Here is a 21,731-nt window from a genome sequence, read left to right on the forward strand (position 1 = left end):
ATGACTGTCTCATGTATTAGCTAACAAATACAGCATAATTAAGCATCTTTTCTCTTCTGAAAAACTAATAATGAGCTTTTCCTTTTTTAATTTTCTCAAATGAATTAAAACTGATTTTAAGTACTTCAACTGTGCAGGTTCCTCTAGGAGATTTCATATTTTGCTTCCTCATTGAGACTCAAGCACTGAAGACCAAGCTTAAGCGAGACTTGAGCTGTATTTATTCCTATGTTAACACTAGTACCCTCTAAACACTCAAGTGAAAACACCACTTTATTCCACTTGACTCTGCCCAGAGAACAGACTGAGCCCAAAAGATTTTAAACAGAAAGACAGATTGAATGAGGAACGGCCACATGCGGTTAGGTGAGAAGTACATGCACACGCCTCCATGGGAGATGCCATGCAGATACCTGAGCTGGCCTGGAAGCCCCTGAGAAGCAAGGTGTGTTAACTCAGGTGCAGGACCACACTAACACTGCTGCCTCCTCTGCTCCCACCCGCCTGGGGCTTGGCTGCCCATTCTTGTGCTGTGCTGAGGATGTTATTGCCTCCAGCTACTGTCTTCTCCCTTCCACGCTCCCAGCTGAGCCCCCTGTGTATGTGCTTCTTCAAAGCCAGCTGGGTTAGCTTAAACATTTAAACTAAGGCTTTTGCTAACCAAATAATTTGGATTAAGACAAGCTGGGATTAGTCACAAGAGCAACCTGGAGAAAAGTCCTAAAGGGACACAACTAGAAGATGTCTGAACATGGTGCTAGGCATCTCTGCACTGTTCTGCTGTACTCTCTTAAAGCAGAACTTGGGGTTTTACAGCATTTAAGATTTAATTATCAGATTTTGATCTGACATCTAAAATCAGAGTCTACGCACAGCACACTTCTCCAATAAAAATAATGGCTCTCCACACCACCAAACTTTGAGAAGCCGACACCAAGATAGAGACCAACCAACACATGTGCACCAGCGTGCCTGACGCTTACACAGGCACAAATCAGGTCACGTTCATCACAAATCTCGTTCCCTTAACATGTATCTTCTAGCAAATACTTGGACTAGCCCTCAGATCACCAGTATTAACACCAGAGACTGGAATATCCTTTCTGTAAATGACATCAGATAAACAGAGATGCTGCAGGGCTTATCTAGTAGGTTATGATATGGCGTTACAACACGTTCTCAGCATAGTTATCTGTCAGACTGACTCGTAAGGTCTTGTTAAAACCCCACGGTGACAGCTGTGTTTCAACATGGTGGCTGCTAACGAGCAGCAGGTAAATTTGGATAATCAGTGGGTATCTGGAGGCCTCAAAGTATCCACCCCTCACTGCAGCTGCGTGCTTTCTAGTGGAAAAATGCAAACAGTGTGACCAGAAAAAAAAGGAAAAGTGAAAAAATGGCAATGATGCTTTAATGTTTGTTTTTATTCCTAGCCTAGAATGTTTCACGTTAATTAACGTTTATTTTGGCAAATTTTACTATACAGTTACAGCTAATGGTACATAATGAGCTTTAACCTTAAAAAAATAATCCACACCTCTAGGATGTGTCATATTGTCTAAGCAAGCAGTTCACATCTGAAATAAATCCAAATGAAAATTCCTTTTCAGTGGCAGAAGGACAACTTCAGCAGTGTCAAATAACCAGAGTTCATCTACAGCAGTTGAAATAACAAGTTAAAAATCACAATTTTTCTCATTTGACAAAGCTGCAGAGCGAAATTATGACACGCACAGTCAGCTTTGTGAGCCAATAACTACGTTACACAGATTTCTGCCAGGACGTCTAATATGCAGAGGAAGCTGATAAAAAAAGCAACTAGAATTTAGGTCAAGTGTTGGCAAGTTCTTCAGCCATATTCATATGGACTTTATAACATCAGCAGCGAGATTGTTGTCTTTTGCCACTGAAAGAAGTCAGAGATTTGGCCAACTCTTTGTAAACGCTCACCTTGAAAATTTGCTGGGTCCCTCCCCATCTTCATCATCAAAGTCCATTCTGTAAAAGCAAGATTTCCAAATCAGTAATTATGACATTGGCAATAGTGACATGAACAGTCAAGCCAGAGGTTCTCAACCTTGTTTGATTTCTATTTTGACTGGAGGTGTTAATGACTATAGATTCCAGTCTAGCTCACAATCTCCAGACCCCCTACATCAGCTCATCAACTGTCAAGAATACAAAGAACACAAGGGGAGTTTTTAAATGAATAAAACACCATTCTCCACAGAAATCTGCACTGTTAAAATTAACAAATGAAATTAAATACACAACAAATAGAGCTCTTGCGAGATTGTCAGAACTAGTATCTCTGATAGAAGCTAACAGAAATCAGTGGGGACTCTATGTTAGAGGACTGAAGTTAAGTCTAAAGAAAACAAAGGCCACTGTTTTTGCCCCAGTCTAAAGCAAGCACGTTAGAGGTAGCGCAGAATTAACTCCCAGCATCCCTGCTAAGAGGATTATCTACATCACCACTATTGATTGTAACTGTGGCACGTTCTTTAGTCTTGCCCTATATCACCAGTCTGCAGATAGCAAATACTTTGTGGTATTCCTGTGGTCATTACTAAAACGACCTATGGGTCTACTGTGTACCTAACTTACTTGATTTATGTCCCAGATCTTTTTCTTAAGTTAGTGGAAGAGACAAGCTCTTCCTTGGGCCAAGTCCCAACCCTCCAGTTGGGCTCCTCCAGGGACCGACAAAAAGCAGGAACCTCTTTCTTCATTTCTTATACAGAGAGACTGAGAAGATTAATTTCCTAAATTAGCCACCTAAATGAGCTTCTTGTGTTAGGCAGTGTGACTGCCTCCTTTCCACTGATATCAAGTCACCACGAAGTTATGCAACAGTATAATCTCCAAACCATTTTATATGTTTTTACACCTTTAAAAAGAGGTGGACAAATACATATCCCAATTATACAAGGGTGACTCTGCCATAAATGCAGATTAAGAACCAAGCTGATACAAAATTATCATATATAACTACTATATTAGTGTATTCATTTTAATAAGCAAATACATTTAGTATGATATACAGACCGTGATCAGTCACTTAAATGTAGTTCACGTAAATACGAAATCATAGGTTTGTTTTGCAAACAACTTTGTCGGCTTTCCTTAGCACTTCAAGGTTTCTAACATTTCAATGACATAAAACTTCATACAATTACAGATTCCACGTCTCTAACACTTTTCATATTGTTAAGTCATACTAAAGGCAAAAACCCTGTAAAGTGACAATATTTCTCTCAATCTTAAAAGAAACGCTTACAAATTCAAAATTAAGATTTGTATGTTCATAGTGTGGGAACAATGATGTAAAAATGCTCTTTAAAACTACATCAGAACAGAGAAATATGAGTGACAGTCAGGCAATATCACCTTGCATTCTAACTTTGATAACAGAGAAAGGCTGGTCTATAAAAGACGTATCTGCGTCCCAGTAATCTATGTACAATCAGGATAAGGGCAGCAACTAAGTACAGAAATTGGAAATGGTATTAGAAAAGTCACAATAATATTTTCCAGATGGTAACAGTGATTATTCATTTCTGAAGGAAGCAGAAAGAAAACCATTTTCCCTAAAGAGTCTTAAGAAAAGATTATGTATTTAATTTGGTTAAAAGTTTGATGTAGTCATCATTTTCACTATAAATTATATTTTTGCTCACCCAATTACCACCAAATGTGGTTTCAAAGCCAGCGGACCTGGGCTGCCTGGCACAGCCAACATGCTGCCACTTGTCACCCCCAATGTGGCCTCCAGCGCTGGCACCAGCAGCCTGAATTTCCCCAGATCTGTTGCATATACAATACTTCCAACAATTTAACAACCTACGTGCTACTTCCCCACATATAAGAATGTGCCTGTAGGTGACATTCCAGAACAAACTTCTGAGTTATTCCAATTGCAATGTTTCTACCAACACCAAAATTGTGAAAGTCAGTGTTACAGGAGAGCTGTTTGTCTACAAGCAAAGGGCATGGTCAAACCAGCAATGGTCTTGCTCATCTGGAACCATTCGCACAAGCATCACATCAGGTGTATCCTTCACTGGTTTCACAGGCAACTGAAACGCAACTGCGAGAAACCCCCAGTTTCAAACTTGGGGGATAAGTGTTGCAGAAAATATATATACCTATGGGGAGAAGCCTTTTCTTCAGGGATTTAATTTGGCACGGATTCATTTTGTCTTTCTTTTCCATCCTCTCCAGTACACCGAGATTTTGGTAGATTTTCTTAAGCTTCCAGCCAAATCCTCCAGCTGAGTACTAAGAGATGGATTTTTCCCCCAGAATCAAATATTAGTTCTACAACATTTAGTCTGGTGTATTATTACTGGAATGTAATGCAGAGAATTAGGGAGACCCTGATGGCTGTTGATGGCTCCATCCTGCCGCCTGTGCTGTGTGCCGACTGCCAAAGAAACGAGTGGGACCAGCTCACCTATTTATCCAGCTGGCTGGGTGTCAGCTTCGCATCGTACCCGATGTTGATGGGTTAATATCCATCGGTAATACCCACCATGTTTATGGCAGGCTCATTACAATGGAATCTGAGTGTCCAGGGTGCAATACCAACTACAGCAGTCTAAATTATTAAATAACACCTTTGCGTTGTTAAACTACCTAAAAATCTTCACTTTATTCCAAATGCAAGATTAAAAAAAAAAAAAGAAACCTAACATAAAATTAAATAAAAAATGTCAATATTTGTAAAAATGCAACAGCAAATTTATCTCTGTCTCACCCTTGTTAATAAACAAGTTTCCTAATTTCACACTTCGCTGTGTAAAATGAAAAAAAGCCCCTTTTAAAACAACAACAAAAATTCTCAGGTGTAAAGTCAGTGATTCCAATGTCCTGCCCGAAGCACCATATCGCATTACAGCGAGGCAGAGTGAAAGATAAGGGAATCAGCTGTAACCTTTAGCAGAACACATAAAAATAATATCCCAACAAACTCCTCATACCCTGACAGATAAGATCTTCTGTTCAGATAGAATATATTGCACATTAACAAAACAGCAGAAGCAGCTTCCAAGAAGATAAATGACATCATCTCAGAAAGAGTATCTTTTATCTTCATTTAAAATTCTCATTAAAAAGAGACTTTAAAAAAGAGCTGCACTATGCTCTTTTGTTTCGAAGAGACAGCATAAATCTTGTTTTCTTCTTTCATACTGTTCATGTAAATCGTGAAAAGGCTTGAGGTATGAGGTATTTATTAAAATATATCTTGCTCAAAAGTCATGTGGGTAACATAAGTACCGTGACAAAAATATTTTAAAAGTTATTTATTTTTAATTAGGAATACTTTCATTAAAAAAATAATACAAACACCACCCACAACAAGGTGGTCCTGCACAGGTTAAAGAAATTGAGATGGGAGAGGGCTGGAACATCGCAACAAAATCATTACATAAAATTCCCAAGAAGTGTGAAAAAGGGCTTGCTATGACGAGGCAGCGAACGAAGGCGGTGGCAGGAACATCTGGAGCAGATGCAGCTGAGAGGCAGACGGGCATCTGTACTCCAGCCTTTTGCGCAGTACAATACTGGGGGTACACTTGGGGAGGAAGGTGGGTGGGCTGCAGCCCCTTCCCCTCCACATCTTACAGTTCTGGGTCAGAGAAAAGACAAGGCTATAGGCTGAACTGAAACAAAACCAATGCACCTGTAAACCAACCAAAAAACCCCACCAAGCCTCCTTCTCCAAGTACCAATAGCCTAGGAAGGTAAAGAAGCCACGTATCTTCTAGTAAAGCAAAGCCTAAAGAAAAATCACATCGAATAAAAAAATTGATGTGACCTTAACCTACGGTAGTCATTGACCACTGCAGTGCATTATTTTCGGCTGTCACTTTTTTCTATAAAGTACTTGGTATAATTTATAGAAAGGAAAAATATTTTTCCAAGCTGTCAATGAAGCTGAATTCCTACCTTCTGGGTAGTCAATGACTTTAAACTGATCTACATTCTAGTCCATGCAGCAATTATTCTGCCAGCTTGCCTCAGCAATTATGAGAAAAGAAACAATTTTCAGAGATAACCGAAGCTGGAAAAGATTACTGTGTTGACTAGGTACATTCCTTTATGTTTGACACAAAGCATTCATTTCTAAAATGCCCAAGGATTTAGGTGTACAAAGACGTATCACCAGGGCAGTAATGAAAGGACCAAGCTGCAACTCTGTTCAAAGAGAAGCCGGGAGGAATTAGACACAGCAGGCATTCTCTCCCTCAAGGTCTGAACATGTGCACACTGAACAAAAAAACCCAAAAAAAACCCCAAAAAATCAAAACAAAATGAAACAAAAAAGCACTCTCAGCTCAGGCCTAGAGACGGGCCATTAGTTTAGAGGTATGGTGCACAGATGGAATATAACTGGGTGTAACAGCAAATCTATACTACCTTTGTCACTGAATTTGCATGTTAAATACATCTAAAATAATTTGATTTTATGTTCCACCCACCCTCCCCCTACTCCACTTTCTTGCAAATAGATGATGATACTTAAAATGCAACGGTTAAAGTGTAGCTTTCAATTAATATCAAATCAGTACTTAATATAATCAGAAGACTTCACAGTCAGAAGCATCAACCCTTGGTAACAGTAATTTCTAAACTGGTATTTGCGGTTGACATGGTTTATGATCAAAAAAGAGATCAATTATCCTGCAACTCAAAAGTACAAAAGTTCATATATGTTAGGTAGCAATGAAAATATGCTAAAGCTTTGTTTTCTCTTTTGAGTGGAAGTTTGAAAAGGCTTTTTCATTGAACAGTTTTAAAATAAAAACGTGATGTCTGTCAAAGACAGATTTCAGGAGTTTCTCAGACCAATTTCATACAATGAGTTCAGCATATGGAAATGCACTAAGTGGGGGTAAACCTCCAAAATGTCCTGTCCAAAGGAAACCCCCCAAACAACGATCCTGAGTGTTCACGTCACACCAACGTAACTCCACGTCCAAGGCAAGGTCCATCTTCTCCCTTCTTAATTCATTCCAGGATGCAGACACCTAAAACAGTCAACGTACCTTGGCGAACAATCCCTCGAGTAGCTCTCACAAGGAATAATGTCTTCTCCTTAGGTGTCCATCAGTGAAGATCTCACAATATTGATCCTGTTAAGCCCTATCACTGTCATATTTAGGGCGAAATATAAGACTTACCAATCTCTTTTGCAGGCACTCTTGGGTCAGAGATATCTCTGAGAAAGCATCACCTAAAGACCATTATTTGTGATCAACCTTTGATAAAAACGGGTCTTTCTGTTAATACTAGAGAGTAGTTTTCTGCCCTTCTGCAGCTCTTTATACATTTTTCTTCCAAGAGAGGATTAGTATGAGTTGTCAGAGAGCAATGTGATGTGGAAAAACTGTTCGTACAACACACCAACCTCTGTAGTTGGATAAAACCCAATTTCTACCTTAGCAGAGCACTCGAGCTAGCGCAGGGGCTGAACTGGATGCAGGCTCTTTCTCCCAGAATCAGAGAGACTACACTGCATTTCCAGAAAGACCTAGAAAATCACAGACCACAATCTCTGAAGAGTGACTACTTGTGCTATTTCTGTACCTGTGATTATAAAGAATTCAAGGCCTCTACTTGAGAGATTCCAACTCCAAACTTCAGATGAAGTCGGATAAGTCTTCATGTGCAAGTAATAGCACATCTTGTTACCTTTATTCACATGAGAAATCCTTCTGAGGTTAAACAGATGTAGGCAATAAGCACTAATTACATGTACAACAGACACAAGTTCCAAACTCTGACCTGAAAGTCTTTTGAAGCATGCAGAACACAAACAATACACTTATCAGCAAGTTTGATCTTGCAGGAAGAGCAAATACATTGAAGAGAAAAACAAACCATCAGTGACTAATGCCATAATGTAGTTCACCTATATAAATATTGCAGAACAAACATACACATATAGGTACATTTCCAGACTTTCAATACCAGTCATTTCCAGTTTCTGACCTGAAATAAAAGAAAAGGAATGGCTTACCCAGAGCGGCGCTTTCCTCCTCTGGAAGGCATGGATCCTGCCATTCTCACTTGTCCGCTTGCCATTGGTGCCACGGGCAAGGCCACCGAGCCAGGAATATCTGATGCCATTTCTTTAATGCAGAGGTAGAGAAAGAGAAGGACAAAAAAAAACAACACCACTTTAATCCATTACCTTCAAGGGGAAACCTGTGATGACCATATTATAGAAAGGCCCCAAAAAAGAGCAGAGAAAGTTTTCCTTTTTATTTCTAATGAAAAGTAAAGCTCTCCCTATCAAAGACCAGCAGACTCACAGCTCCATTAAAAGAAGCCCAGTTCTGTCAATAGCCATTATGAGTGCCTCGGGAGACAGAGAAAATTGCAGGTAGGTAACCTCTGTATTTCAATTTACCTAATGGTTCTAATTTTAATTCTCAGAGGGGCTGTCAGATGAAGGCAAACAACCTTTCACCGTAGTTAAACTGCCCTGTAGAGCAACGCAGAGCTGAATTCCCAAGACAAATGAAGCTGTTCATCTTGGTACCAGGGTACGAAGAAAAATCAAACGTCAAAAACCTCTCAGTTTGCCAGGGAGGTCAAGAGAAGGGACGAATTATCAGAAGACACTGGTTTTTATTATTTCTGTTCTGGTGGCATTCAGAGGACCAGACTGAACTGATCAGAGCTCCAAGGTTTCCTGTATTTCTGTGGGGGGCAGAACTGAGCTCGAAACCCAGTGGGACATCCACCCCTCTGCCAGTGCCCTGGGTACAGCCACAGGTCAGTGGGATCTTCAAACCTCAGAGCTTTGGCCTGAGGAACACCAAGAGCACAGCAATGGTTTTCAGACTGCTAATGGTATGTACTTTTACACCCTAATAACAGTCCATTACACTTCGAAAAAGAAAAGTGGAATATAATGTACTTATACCCCTTTCTCCTATCCCATGTTTTGCCTCTGTGCAACTCCTGTAAACCACGTAAGCAATTAAAAGTTTTTAAATGCAGATATACTTTATACTAATTCTGATGGTAAAATCTACAGTCACATTTAATTATCTTAAAAGAAAACGCATCTTCCTTCAAACTTTTCTCTTTTACAACACTTAGTGGAGTATCTAGAGCTACAGATAAATATATTTACTAATGGAAAGCAAATCTGTTAAAAACTTGTGCTATTTTCCCCCCAACAGATAAGTACAAAAGAACTTAAATTATGGAAACAGGAATCCATGTTCTCTCATCATGTCTGGAGACCTGCCACACGTTATATAAATCCATTATGCAACATTGTGCATTTCAAATAATAACATTTTATCTGTTCACTGATTTCATGGATTTCTTCTTGTACATTTGCTTTTATTAACACATTTTCAACTGAAAAGCAATGAAGCAAAGTACTATCCAATATTTTTCAGCAAAGTACGCAAGGACAAACAGTGAGACCTCTGCCTACAACACCACACCAAGGAAAGTCCCGTTGTGTCTAAAGCTGCTGCTATGTGGAAACGCTACATTAATGTATAAAAACATATTTCCATACAAATAAAAGCATGAGCATCCAAACAACTGTTAAATCAGTACTTCAAGAACAACTACCCTTAGTGGTCTAATGCCAATAATTCACATTCAAACTCACATTTCATGGATAGAACCGAAGGTCATTTTGAAATGCTCTGCTCACTCATTAATTAAAGCAGATGTTAAAATCCATAATAAATCTACCTGCAAAGGTCCCTGTCACTCAAAAACATGTTTCAGTACAGACCATCAAGGAGATCAGATTTTTTTTAAGTAGTAATTGTAAAACAATTTCAGATCAACTCTGAGCAGTATTTTAAGAGAGTGAAGACAATACTGTACTTGTGATTGTGATGAGAACTTCTTGTAACCTCACTTCCCTCCATCTAAAACAAAGACGATGAAAAACCAGGCCAAGGGTTGGATCCATCTACTCTTAAAAGTCTAAAAGCCAAATCTAATTAAAGGTAACTGTATAAATCACTAAAAGGGAAAAAAAAAGCACCATCCTTCCACTATTATGCATCCCATGGTTAGAGGTACATCCAAAATTGGTTGAGTAAACCTCTTTCTATAGGTTCCTTGCTCTCGCTGCTGAGAACTCAGGGAGACCCAGACAGATAGGTTTGACCCTATGTTCAATTTCGGCAGTTGAGGCTAGGCAGAATTAGTTGGTTTTCTGCTCTTATGTTCAGCCTTTAAAGCATGAAGACATGAGAAGTAAGGGTAGTTAGTGAGTTTCAAGTAGCAAGGAAAACCAGAAACTCTGTATTTTTTATAAGAAAAAAGCAAAGGCCAGAGGAATAGTCAAATTATAGACTCAGTTATATCAGTGTCCAAAAACACCTGAAAGAAAACATTCTGCAAGAAATAGATCATCCGTCTATAAGGGTGTAAGTCGAAGAGTTCCTGTGTAGGTATCTTGAACCTCTAGAACGGTACATCAAAAACAGCGCAATGAAGAAAGTGACTTCTTACACAAAATAGCCTTCAAATATGCCTTCACAGTCCTGGGAGAATGAAACAAAGCTCATTGGGCTGTCTGTTCCAAAAGGATGTTTTAAAAAGTTGCCATTTACAAGATATAAGCACAAGAAGAAAAAAAAAATAAAAATCAAGGGATCCACACATATTAATCCACATGAAAACTCAACTAGGGGGGAGGAAAGCTTCAGGCCCTTCAAATCAGAAGACTTTCCATTATGGAACAGCCTGAAGGTGTGAGAGACCTGCACATCCATCACACCCAATTTACCTTTCCCCTTCAGAGTTCCCCATGTGAAAGAGACACCAGCCATTGCATGACCTACTGCAGCTTTCCTAAGACCCTTGGTGGTGGACAGCCACTGCTAACAAAACCAGTCGGCTTTCTGAGATTCCTTTCCTGTCACAACAGGAGCTCTGCAGATGGAGACGCCAAGAGCGTTGGGTGTCTTCCAAGCCACATGGCAAATACAGCAAAGAAAGCAACTCCAAGGGCAACACCACCATGGAACATGGAGCACCAAGAACCAGCAGGGAAGCTCCTCACACCCAGTCTCAGTGCACAAACAGTGGCACCAGAGCAGTACAGGGGGACTTCAGGGACAGAGATGATAGAGTGACCCACTGCTCAGTTGCAGCCAGCTGGGTGCTGGAAGCCACATCAAAGTCGGATGGTTGCGCAGAAACACAAGCGCTAGATTGTGGTTGTAGAAACTCTACTCAAATGGAGCAGCTCGCTGCTGCAAGAACTTCTGGGGAGACGATGGAACAGATCTGAGTTGCTTCCCAAATTACTCCCTTCTGTACTTATCCGCAAGCATATAAAAGGACCAGATCTTTGATGACATTTTTACATCTACAAAAAAGGGCTAGACAGAAAAGCAGAAACATGTTATCTCAAAAAATAGGGGCCAATCTGGGAAGGTAGAGCCAGAAGATAAATCTGATGGAACAACTGCTCCTCTGACTAAGCACCCGAGGAGTTACCTGTCTGTGCGTGCTCTGGGAAGAAAACAAGCGAGACAGAGGAAAAAAAGACACCCACAGACTGGAATCTCAGATAGAAATACAGTGGTAGAAGGGCACTCCAGGGAGGCTATTACCATTAGGGAAAAAATAAATAAAGTGTGCATCAGACACAGACCTAAAGAAAAATATATATATATAAAATCAGAAGGGTAACCTGTGACTGTGTAAAGTTACATCAATATAAATGTAGGGCAGCCCCTTGAAAGTAAATGAAGCTATTCTGTTGTAGCATAAACTAGTACGAAAGCCCAGCACTGCCAAGGCAGGTGTCAAGGTGGTTATATGTATTTTAAAAAAGAAAAAAAAAAGGACATGCTGGGTCAACAATCATAAAGATCATGTTTCCAGGCTCATCTACAGCCACATGCAGCCAGATGTTAACACTGATGTTCACAGAAGTGTTTCAGTAGCAATGAACATTAGGAGACAAGCTGTTCTCTGAGTCTGGACCTTCTGAGAGCGGACCTTCCTTCTGCCAACTGAAATAAAACAAGTGTTGCTTACTTGACCCAAAATTAAAACATGAGCATAAAGGTATAATGTTCAGAAAGTAAAACAAGGTCAGGTGGAATGCTGATGAAAATCATCTACGACCATCATGACAGTGTTCTGAAAAAAATTATTTAAAATAATTTCCTTAGTGTCAAATAGAAATCACTTTCCTGCTGTAAAAATCCACACAGTATTTGATTTCAAAGTTTGAAAGTTACCTGGGGATCTGTCAAAGAACACAGAAATGCTATTAAAATGAAACCCAGTACAACACTAACAATCTTCAGTGGCTCTTCTTCCAGTTAGATGGCACCTAACAGCTCTTGTCTTATTGCTGTTAGTCCTGGGCACAGGCCTGATCCGGCCACTAACACTGAGGTTCATCCTGCGGATCCCAGAGGAGCCACATGAACCCAGGGACAGTGTAAAAGCGGCAGAATTAGTCCCTCCATTTCTGTCCAGAATTAATTTCACTGCTGAACACTTCCAGCTTGGATATTGCACTTTCCTCCAGCGCCACATGTACATCACGCCCCAAATATTCAGGGATCTTTTTGAAATAAAAGACAATCTGAAAACATACATTAAAAATACATGGATAAAATACTGGGATTTATTCCAAATAAATTCCCTGTTCATGTCAAACTTCTGTACAAAAAACAGCTACTGTTCACTTCGCAAAGCAAACCACAAAAAGCAAGTTAAATGCTGCTCAAGGATACCTTGAAAGTGTATGTGAACTACAACCACAACAAGAATTACTCTACAGTGCAACACGCCAGGATGAACATGGACTCCTCTTTTTATCAGAGAATTATTAAAACATGACTCTTAAACCCAAACTTTAAATCTCGAGCCCCACCCCAGGTCCATCACCTGAAATGCAGCTCTAACCCATCTCCAACAACCCAAATTCGCAACTTGTCAAGACACCTCCATGAAGTGCAGCCACGTATCTTCAGTGCCTGCACCGCACAGCCCCGGAGATGTTTCCTGCTCTGCCCCTCTCCAAAAACCACAGCCGTACATCTTGCTGTGAAGCTTTGAAATACAACCAGACGCTGTGCATGACAAGACTTTAAGTCCATCTTACAAAAGGTCCTATTAACCATGCGATTTTCAGACCCTTGGGCATCTCGGTGTATACCACCCTCACCTACAGACACCAGACAAGGGCTTAAGGCTGAAACCTACAGGAGAAATGCTTTCGTCAACTTAAATGGAGTTTGAATCCCCAACATTAACTTTTAACAACCAATTCCAGGTTTGTTATTACATGTCAGGTACTGAGCATGCTCTCCATAGGGCTCTTTATCCTTCACTATCTACTGTAATAAACGGGATTAAAGTCAGATACCAGCATCTGATTAAATGAACAACATTCTACTTTTAGCAATACAAACGCGACAGATTTCCAGCCACTGATCCACAGAATGACTGAGATGTCAATCACCTCCACATAAATGTGGATCTAAGGCTAAACGCAGAATTATGAATGTTCCGTCTCCCATGAACAGCATCATACAAAGAGATCTTAAATGTTCTAAGAAAGCAGATTTCAAAAACTTATTTAGAAACTGTATTTTTCCATACCCTGAAGTCATACGGGAGCTAGATGCGTCTCAGCAAAAAGGGTTTTGATTGCAGTCAGTTGCAAAGGGGATTTTCTGCCTAGCACAGACATTTAAGAATAAACTAAATCATAATAAACTTTAGAATATGCCAATGAAAATAAGAAGCCATCACGTAGCCAAAAATATTTCACAGAAACACCTCTGCTAAAAATCTAGCTGTATCCTCAAGTTATTGCTTTTATACGCTACTGTAGAGATTATAAAACAGAGCTCGCTCTCAGAGAACATAAAAAGTAAAACATTTTCATTGTTCCTGATAACTCAGTTAATACTGTTTTACTTGCATTCCATTGCCAGATACTTTAAATAGACTCCACATCAGAAAGATCTACTGTACAGAGAGGATATGCAGAAAAGCAAAAACATTCGTTTCCATGCTCTTAACAGAATTAGGAAAACAAATCAGGAAATATAATAAATCCCACCTTTAAGGAAGTCTCATGCAAAGATGCTGTTTCCTTCCTCTAAACAAAACCTTCTCGGAGAGAAATTTTATCCGCATATAAGAAGTGTCAGAAACCTCTGGGAAGAAATGTAGCAGCATTGGTATTCTGCTCAGAAAATGTCATCACAGATCTGTTTACCTTAACTGTGGACCATGATTCAGCCGGTGACAACCGTCTTGCATACTGATCAATTTATTTGCAGCAAAATTACTAACATTTTCTACTTTAACCATTTAGGTTCTGGGAAAAGCTACTAAGACAGGGAGGGCTTTTATGAATAACGTATAAATCCTACTTAATTTAAAAATTTCCCTTCCACTAAGATGCCCTGTACTTTGTGGGGGGAGGAGAGTGTCCCCCCCCCCCGTAGTCTTGAAGAAAAATTAGGGCATGCTGCAAATAGTTACTAGAGAAACGCTCCCTTTTTTAAAATTAAAATCAGAGCTTTATCATCTGTCTGTGTCACAGGTGAATGTTAAGTACACACGCAGGGGAGGGAGATGATGCAATTACGCTGATAATTTTGGGGGGACTGACTGTTCCGCAGTGATAGTGACCAAACATTTAAGAGAGTGGCCTAGCTGGTGGTCCTGAGGGCAGATCCAGTTATCTTGCCCACCGCCTTTTATGCCGTGACTCTGGAGCAGATGCTCAAGTCAGTGCAATGCAACACATCTAAGAGATATCTACTATATGTCCCCTATATGTAGACTGGGAGAGCAGGTTGTGAAACCCGAGGCGAAATCCTCTACGGTGCCTCCATCTCCACTGTTGCGTCCACACAACCCATTTGTGGAGTCCTGGAATCTCAGTATGAACCACACTTTTGTGTGTGCCCTCTAGTTCAACACCACCACGGGGACGTGCAAAAGAAGGCAGGATGTAGGCCCAAAATTTTGGGGTGAGTTTTGGCCTACTTTAGGGGAAAATTCTTGCTTTTAAGTGCTCGGCTTGAGGGACAATGCAAGTCAGATCCCTGCAGGATGAGCAGCCGACACTGCCAATCACAGTCCTACAAAGCATCTAAAGCTGGGCACGCAGAAAGCACGGCACCCAAAAACCCAGTCATGGAAATGTCAATCTTATGATTTGTAACACCAAAAATGGTTTCATTCAGTACTTCTAAGGGATTTTGAATGCTACTTTGACAACAGTTCTTTTTAATTCTAATTTTCATGCTAATCACCTTCATTCCAGCCATGTCTGGTAATTCCATTCCATCCAGATTTACCCTGTGGTCAAGGCACAACAATTTCCACATACATCAAGGCATATATATTGAATAAACTCAGAATGGCCTTTAGCATGATGCAGAAGACCTGGAGTCACATCTCTGCACCTACTGCAGAGATTGTTACAGACTAAAAATTCAACTTGAAGCACAGACAGGATATATCCATTATTATCTGAGGTTAGGCTGGGAAGAAGGGAAAGAGCAGCTGCTCCTTCATCCCTCTTGTCTTCCTGACAAATGGCATGGCCCCAATTCACCTCCTCATGTACGTCCATGCATCTCTCCTCAGCTATCTTTCCACTTCTCATTCATAATTCCTTGTTATCCCTTCTCAACGTATTCAGCCTCTGGCTTAGATGAGCTATTTCTCATACTCCCTCTAACAAAAGCCAATACATACGACAAGTCCTGCCAAACTATGACCATTTCCATCAAGAAAAGGAGGTTGCTGGAATTCAAAATAAGAAGGAAAGATTAAAAAAGAGGCCTTAATGACTCTTGTTCTGAAAGCATGTCTCTAGGCTTGGAAAACAATAAAACCCCTCAGAATTAAAACAAGGCTTCTGTCTCCACTGCAGAAGCTAAGCAGCTGGCCTGCTCTGAAATTTGATAAATCTTTCTCACCATAGAAGTGGGGGAGGATTTAACCCAAGCAGAACATCACCTAGGTCTTCACCATGGTCATCCTGGACTGGAATACCAGAAAAAAATCACTTCTCACATCCAAAGTCTGGAAGTGCACCAAAATGTAAGCTAGAAGCAAATCTAAGGACCTGGACTAGCCTTACATTGAAAACACAACCTGAGCCTGCAATGCTTGGCAAGTCTCTCAGGTATAAATAGTTGCAAGTGGGAAAATACACATGCAAATCAGGCAGGGAAGTAGGGCAGCCACTGTAAAAGGCCAATTGGCAGAGAGGATGAAAATCTGGCTTTGAAAGGCTTTTTCAGGATTGATGGAACCTTTATTAAAAGAAGAGAGGAGGGTTCCTAGCTTCCATGAAGGGCCACAGTGAAACTGCAGTCAACAGCAGCAGGGTTATTTATGCTGAATGTGACCCCACCTGGTCTCAGGCTGTTATATACATCATCGTGCACCGATATAACATAATTCTTCACTTAATTGTTTTCTACCCTAATTTGCTCAGGTTTTATTGATATTATTAGTGGCATGTGGCACAAGTACTAAACAAATCACCAAAAAGAAACAGGCTCTCCAAACTATGCATCATTTCCATTTGAAATGAATGGTGATACTCCCTCCTCCTCTGACATTTCGTATTTGCCAAAAATAACTGCATAATTATAAGTTGTGTGCAAGAAACAGAAGGTAACATTCAAAGTTATTTTCCATAATTTTCACTTAGCATCAGAACTAGCAAATACCGTATATGGCTGTTCTGTTATGCAGAAGTGGCCAAAGCGAACCCATTAATGAACTCACCAACACTGCAGAAGCACACACCCAGCCTGGCAAACAAACACCATGAAAAAATAATAAAGTGTAATGACCTTTCTTCGAGTTTCTCTGAGGCATATCATGCTCAGTCTATTAACTCTTCATTTAACAGCTCTGTTTCGTTTAGCTTGTTTTGGTTGGCATTCAATTAGAAATGCATGTACAGCACATTTTTTCCCCCTTTTTTAAAACAGAACACTTGCTGTATTTCATCCAGTGAAACATCAGGACGTAAGTGGAAGCTGCAAGACAAGCTAAGGCTACACTAAAGCCCAGCACAACAATACTGAATTAGGCAAAACACCTGCACATAGCCCTGACCCACAAGATTATCACTAATTGCTTGTTAAAAGGGCTTGGTAAGATCTGTTGCTCTGTAGAAAAGCAAAGAGCCAACCGAGTAACTCCCGATTTGTTTCAGTGCTGGTTAATAGAGGCAATCCACACCACCACATACCATTAGCTTTACTGTGATTCCAGTCATGGCCAAGCTCTGTCACATCTGCCTCCGCTCTGCTAAGACTTGCTGAGATCGGACTTCAGTTGACACAGAAAGAAAAACCCTCTCATCCAACCATTCCTCATTTCCTGCCTTGCTCGACGTGATGTCTCTTGCTGCCCATTCTCATGACCACATGTATCAAGCAGAACAGCCAAACTAGATTCCTCCTCCCATCGCATTGCTTTGTCCCCTCGCGGGAGCCACCCCAAGCCTGTCCACTCCTCAAGGACAATGTGAAACTGTTTAGCTACTATCAAACCATCCCACAACTTGCCACATTTCCCCTTTTTCACCTTCCCACACCCTCACTTCTTCGGCCAAGCCTTCCTGACCAGCCACAACCATCTCTGGATGCCCTAAACTCTCTGCGATGGGAAGCTGTGGATGCTGGAAGTTTCTGTGGGGTTTAGCAGAGCCTGTCCAAAATTGTGGAAAATAAATCCACTGAGTGCTACAAAATACAAATGTCATGCCTGGCTCAAGAAGCCTCTGAGTCACACACGGCCGGAGCGTGGGAAGGTACCCGGGGGAAGCACCGAACACCCTTGCTCTGATTTTATAATTCGTTCAAGCACCTGCTTTTGGCCAGTGCTGCAAAAGGAATGCTGGGCCTGGAAAATCTTTATTTTTCAGGGACAAGACAGCCCGTTTTTACATCATGAGCAGGGGATGCAACATTTCTCATAAGTGCTCCTTCTACAAAGGTAAGAAATGAGCCAACTACAACTATTAATTTATTTAATTAACAAATCAAGCATTTTCCTTAGTATGCCCTTGCTTTAGATCACTGACTACTAGTTTTATACCATCATTGCTGTTTGCCAACATCACCTGATTCTTGTCCATGTTTTCTGTTAACTACAATAGAAATCAGCTGTCACATTTCATGTGTGTGCAAGGCAGTATTTATGACTGCAGCTTTTGGTTCAAGTCGGAATAACTTTGATTAGATATTTCTTAAATAACGAGCAGAGATGTTTTTGTGAATGGATTCATTCCTGGTCCCTTCTTAAAATCGTTTCACGTTAATATTCTTATAGCCCATTTTCAATGAGGTGGACAAGCACAGTGAACATTGTGTAAGTTCACAGATGCAAGTATTTATAAAACTTATCCTAAATTTAAAAATTTGAAAATCCAAGGAGACAGAAATGGTATCTTGAAGCTGACATTCCTACTACAACAGAGCATGGGGTCAGTCACCAGAAGAAATAATTTCTGCTCGTTACCATATCGAGCTAAGTCATGGAGGGGCTGGTAAGGACCACCATGAAAGACCTGCATAAAGTATTTCTGAGGAAGTGGCGACTGTCAAACCACATGAGACTGAACCGACCACTGATGCTGTGGTGGTGGCCCATGAGCTGCCCTGCAGCCGCTGACCAAGCTGGGGTCAAAGACTTTGTGATGCACCCACCCATATGGAGACATCCACTGCATACCAGCTACGGGAAGCTCAGCAACAATAGTCCAGCTACACAGATATAAAACTTAGACCACTCCGATTTAAACTATTCATTGAAAATTACTTACTCCTGCACTTCAGATGCATTTATTACTATTACAAAGATTTTTTTCACTGTGCCTCAGAATAGTATGTTAATTCTAAATTTTGTTCAGAACAGCAATCACTTAATTATCAGTATATTTACAGCATCTTTGGGCACTGCTAATCTGAATGCTACTGTTTTCGTTAAACAGTATTTTATTGATAGTACTAACGACTTCAATTCTGATCAACAAGCAAATGGTGCTCTTTTGATCTTATGATAACTGATTGGCCTTTCAGGTGTTTCCACATTCCAATTTATTACCAAGAATGAGAATATTTATGTGAAACACCCTAAGAAGAATGTCACTATGCATCACAAAACATGTTCTAAAAATAGCTTTAGTACTTCTCCATTTCCTCACAATTTCTAATGCAACGTTTTCTGTGTAAAAATTGGGTGGAGAAATCCCACATTTAACTCCCTTTTGAAAATCCAGCCTGAGCCTTGCATATTAAATAAGTTCCTTTTATCCCTTACTGAACTTCCACTAAGTCAAAGGAGATTTTCTGATCAACATTTCCTTCCATTTTTTTCTCTAGAGATATGAGAAAACAGCTAACTTCATTTTCTTGTAGTGGTAACAAGGATCAAAAACTTCATATGCCTCAAATGAGATGTCCAAGTGAACAGAATGGTTGTATCATCTATCACTCCAAACCATTATTTTTCCAAACTCCAGGCCCACTTTATGAAGCACTATAGTCCAGCCCTCAGACTACGGAAAAAGGTCTGTGAGTCAGAAAATTGCAGATTTAAATCAAAGTGGACCTTGAAAAGCCACCTGAAAAGAGTGTGCCGGTCTTCCACAATATTCAACTGGGACCTACCAGAGATGTGGATATTTCCAGGTAAGTTCTGCTTGGCTTTGAAGAAGCGATCAGCTGTAATGGCCACATTTTTCCTGCTCTTTCATAATTAGAAAATATACGAATTCACTGGATGTTATACCAGTGAACTACTAAACAAACAAAAATGCAAAATAACAAATCATTATTCTTCCATGTCCCCGTATTGATACTAAACATGATTCGACATCCATTACAAGCCACTTTTTCCCAAAAGCATACAGCCAGTTCTGTGGATATATCAAACACAGAAGTGAAGAATGATACTGAAAAAATCCTAACTATAAACAAAGCGGATGTTTGTCAAAAAACAAGCTGAGTGTTTGTCTGTAAATATTGACCAAACTAAGGGGTTTGCTTTGATATTTACTGACTGAAGAGCAGCACAGACAAGTACAAAGGACATATAAAATTGGTCTGAATGCCAAACTCGGTGATCAGGTTCCAGCTACTACAGGGACCCTCCACAACCACACAAACAACTGGTGGCAGCCAAAGGCACTTACCGAGCAATCACTTTGTCATTGCATTGCAACATAACAAAGAACCGTGATTTGATTTCTGAAAATGTATTTACTTCCAGTGACAGCTCATTGACTTGATTTAAAGAGTGGTTTGAGTCAACTTACTAACCAAATACCCACATATAATGCTTTTTCCTACTTTTTAAAATTCAACTCTCAAACACACAACCAACACTTGAAAACGATCTCATCATTTTCACTCTGTAACTGTGTTTTGCATACAGTTTGATCATTTCTTTTGTGTATCAAGCTACTAATATTTTGTTCTCTATATTAATTCAAACTGTAACTGAGAACAAACTAATGTGTCTTCAAAGTCACAAAAGGAACCATAAGTCAAGATAGCAAGAAATAAATTGTAAAATCTATATTAATACTTTAAAGCTAGGTGGATGGTTGGTAGTTCAGCACTGAAATAGCTACCCATCTATGCTTGTGTAGATTTTGCCGAGACACTTAAAAAGCACATTATCCCAACAGCATACCTACTGTAGAAAGAAAATACAAATCAGTGGTTATTCACGTGCCTGGAATAAATAATATCTGCTGTTTCCAAGGAGAAAGAAGCTCTTTGTTCTGGTTTTTTTTATGTCCCCTTCTTCCCAAAGGGAGAAAAAAAATCTTTGCTAATCCAACATAAATGTGGTTGCAATAAAAGCCTGTTATTAAAACATTATCAATTAGTACATCACAATGAAAAAAAAAATCTCTACTTGCACTCCACACTCTCCTACAAATATGTCATTTTATAAGTAATTGATGTAATTTCACAGACACACATGATAAAAGCATCTCAGAATACACAGTCTTACAAACAGGACATGCAAACTGGAGGCAAGAGAAATGGAAACAAGAATAAGATGACTTAACTGTGGCATGGGAATATGACTTGTCAGAGGTTAAGTAGGAAGTCTATGGGAAATCTGAACCCTGCCCAGTGCCTGTACCACAAAACTCTCTCCTCTGCCTGGTCAGTTCTCAGACATGAGAGCCAGCCAGCAATAAAAGTGAAAAATGCAGGCAGCTGGTAACAGCCAAGAATTTTCCTGCAAAGTTAGAATTTATTGGTCTCTGAAATTCTTACTCATAATTACCACAGTCATTTTAAATTTAGCAATGATGAAAGAACATTCTGTCCTTAAGACCATCTTGAAAAACCAATACCAACAAAGGCGCTGAGGTGGAGACACAGTGAGGTCTGGAGCTGGACTCAGGGACAACGTTATTAACCTCCATACACAACATCCGAAGAGATGGACCGTGTCCCCCCGTGCGTGCCCTTCCTCGAGCAAGGCGAGGACTGGCATGCTGCCTGTGTCTTAGTTCTGCCAAGGGCAGAAAGGCTTCGGCACATCCTCAGTAGATGAGGCAGAACCAATTCCTTAATGTCATATCAACCTTTTCATCAAAGTAGTCAGATACTACTTTGGAGAGGGAATAAAGAGGCATGTGCCAGCTATGAGACTAATGAATAGTTTTCCTCAAGCAAAACATAATTCAG

At 40.1% G+C, this 21,731-nt stretch overlaps 1 protein-coding gene across 1 annotated transcript in view; it reads right to left on the reverse strand.

Annotated features, from left to right (window-relative positions):
• The window catches only part of ARNT2 (aryl hydrocarbon receptor nuclear translocator 2), a gene marked incomplete at both ends in the record, with an annotated part of 97,268 nt that overhangs the window by 64,827 nt on the left and 10,710 nt on the right, over nt 1–21,731 (reverse strand). Inside the window, 2 exons of the mRNA XM_080351116.1 lie at nt 1,951–1,998; nt 8,027–8,138. Of these exons, the coding sequence (XP_080207242.1) occupies nt 1,951–1,998; nt 8,027–8,138 (160 nt within the window). The remainder of the gene's footprint in view (nt 1–1,950; nt 1,999–8,026; nt 8,139–21,731) is intronic.

Source organism: Nesoenas mayeri (assembly GCF_963082525.1).
Source record: "Nesoenas mayeri genome assembly, chromosome: 11".
NCBI classification, from domain to species: domain Eukaryota; kingdom Metazoa; phylum Chordata; class Aves; order Columbiformes; family Columbidae; genus Nesoenas; species Nesoenas mayeri.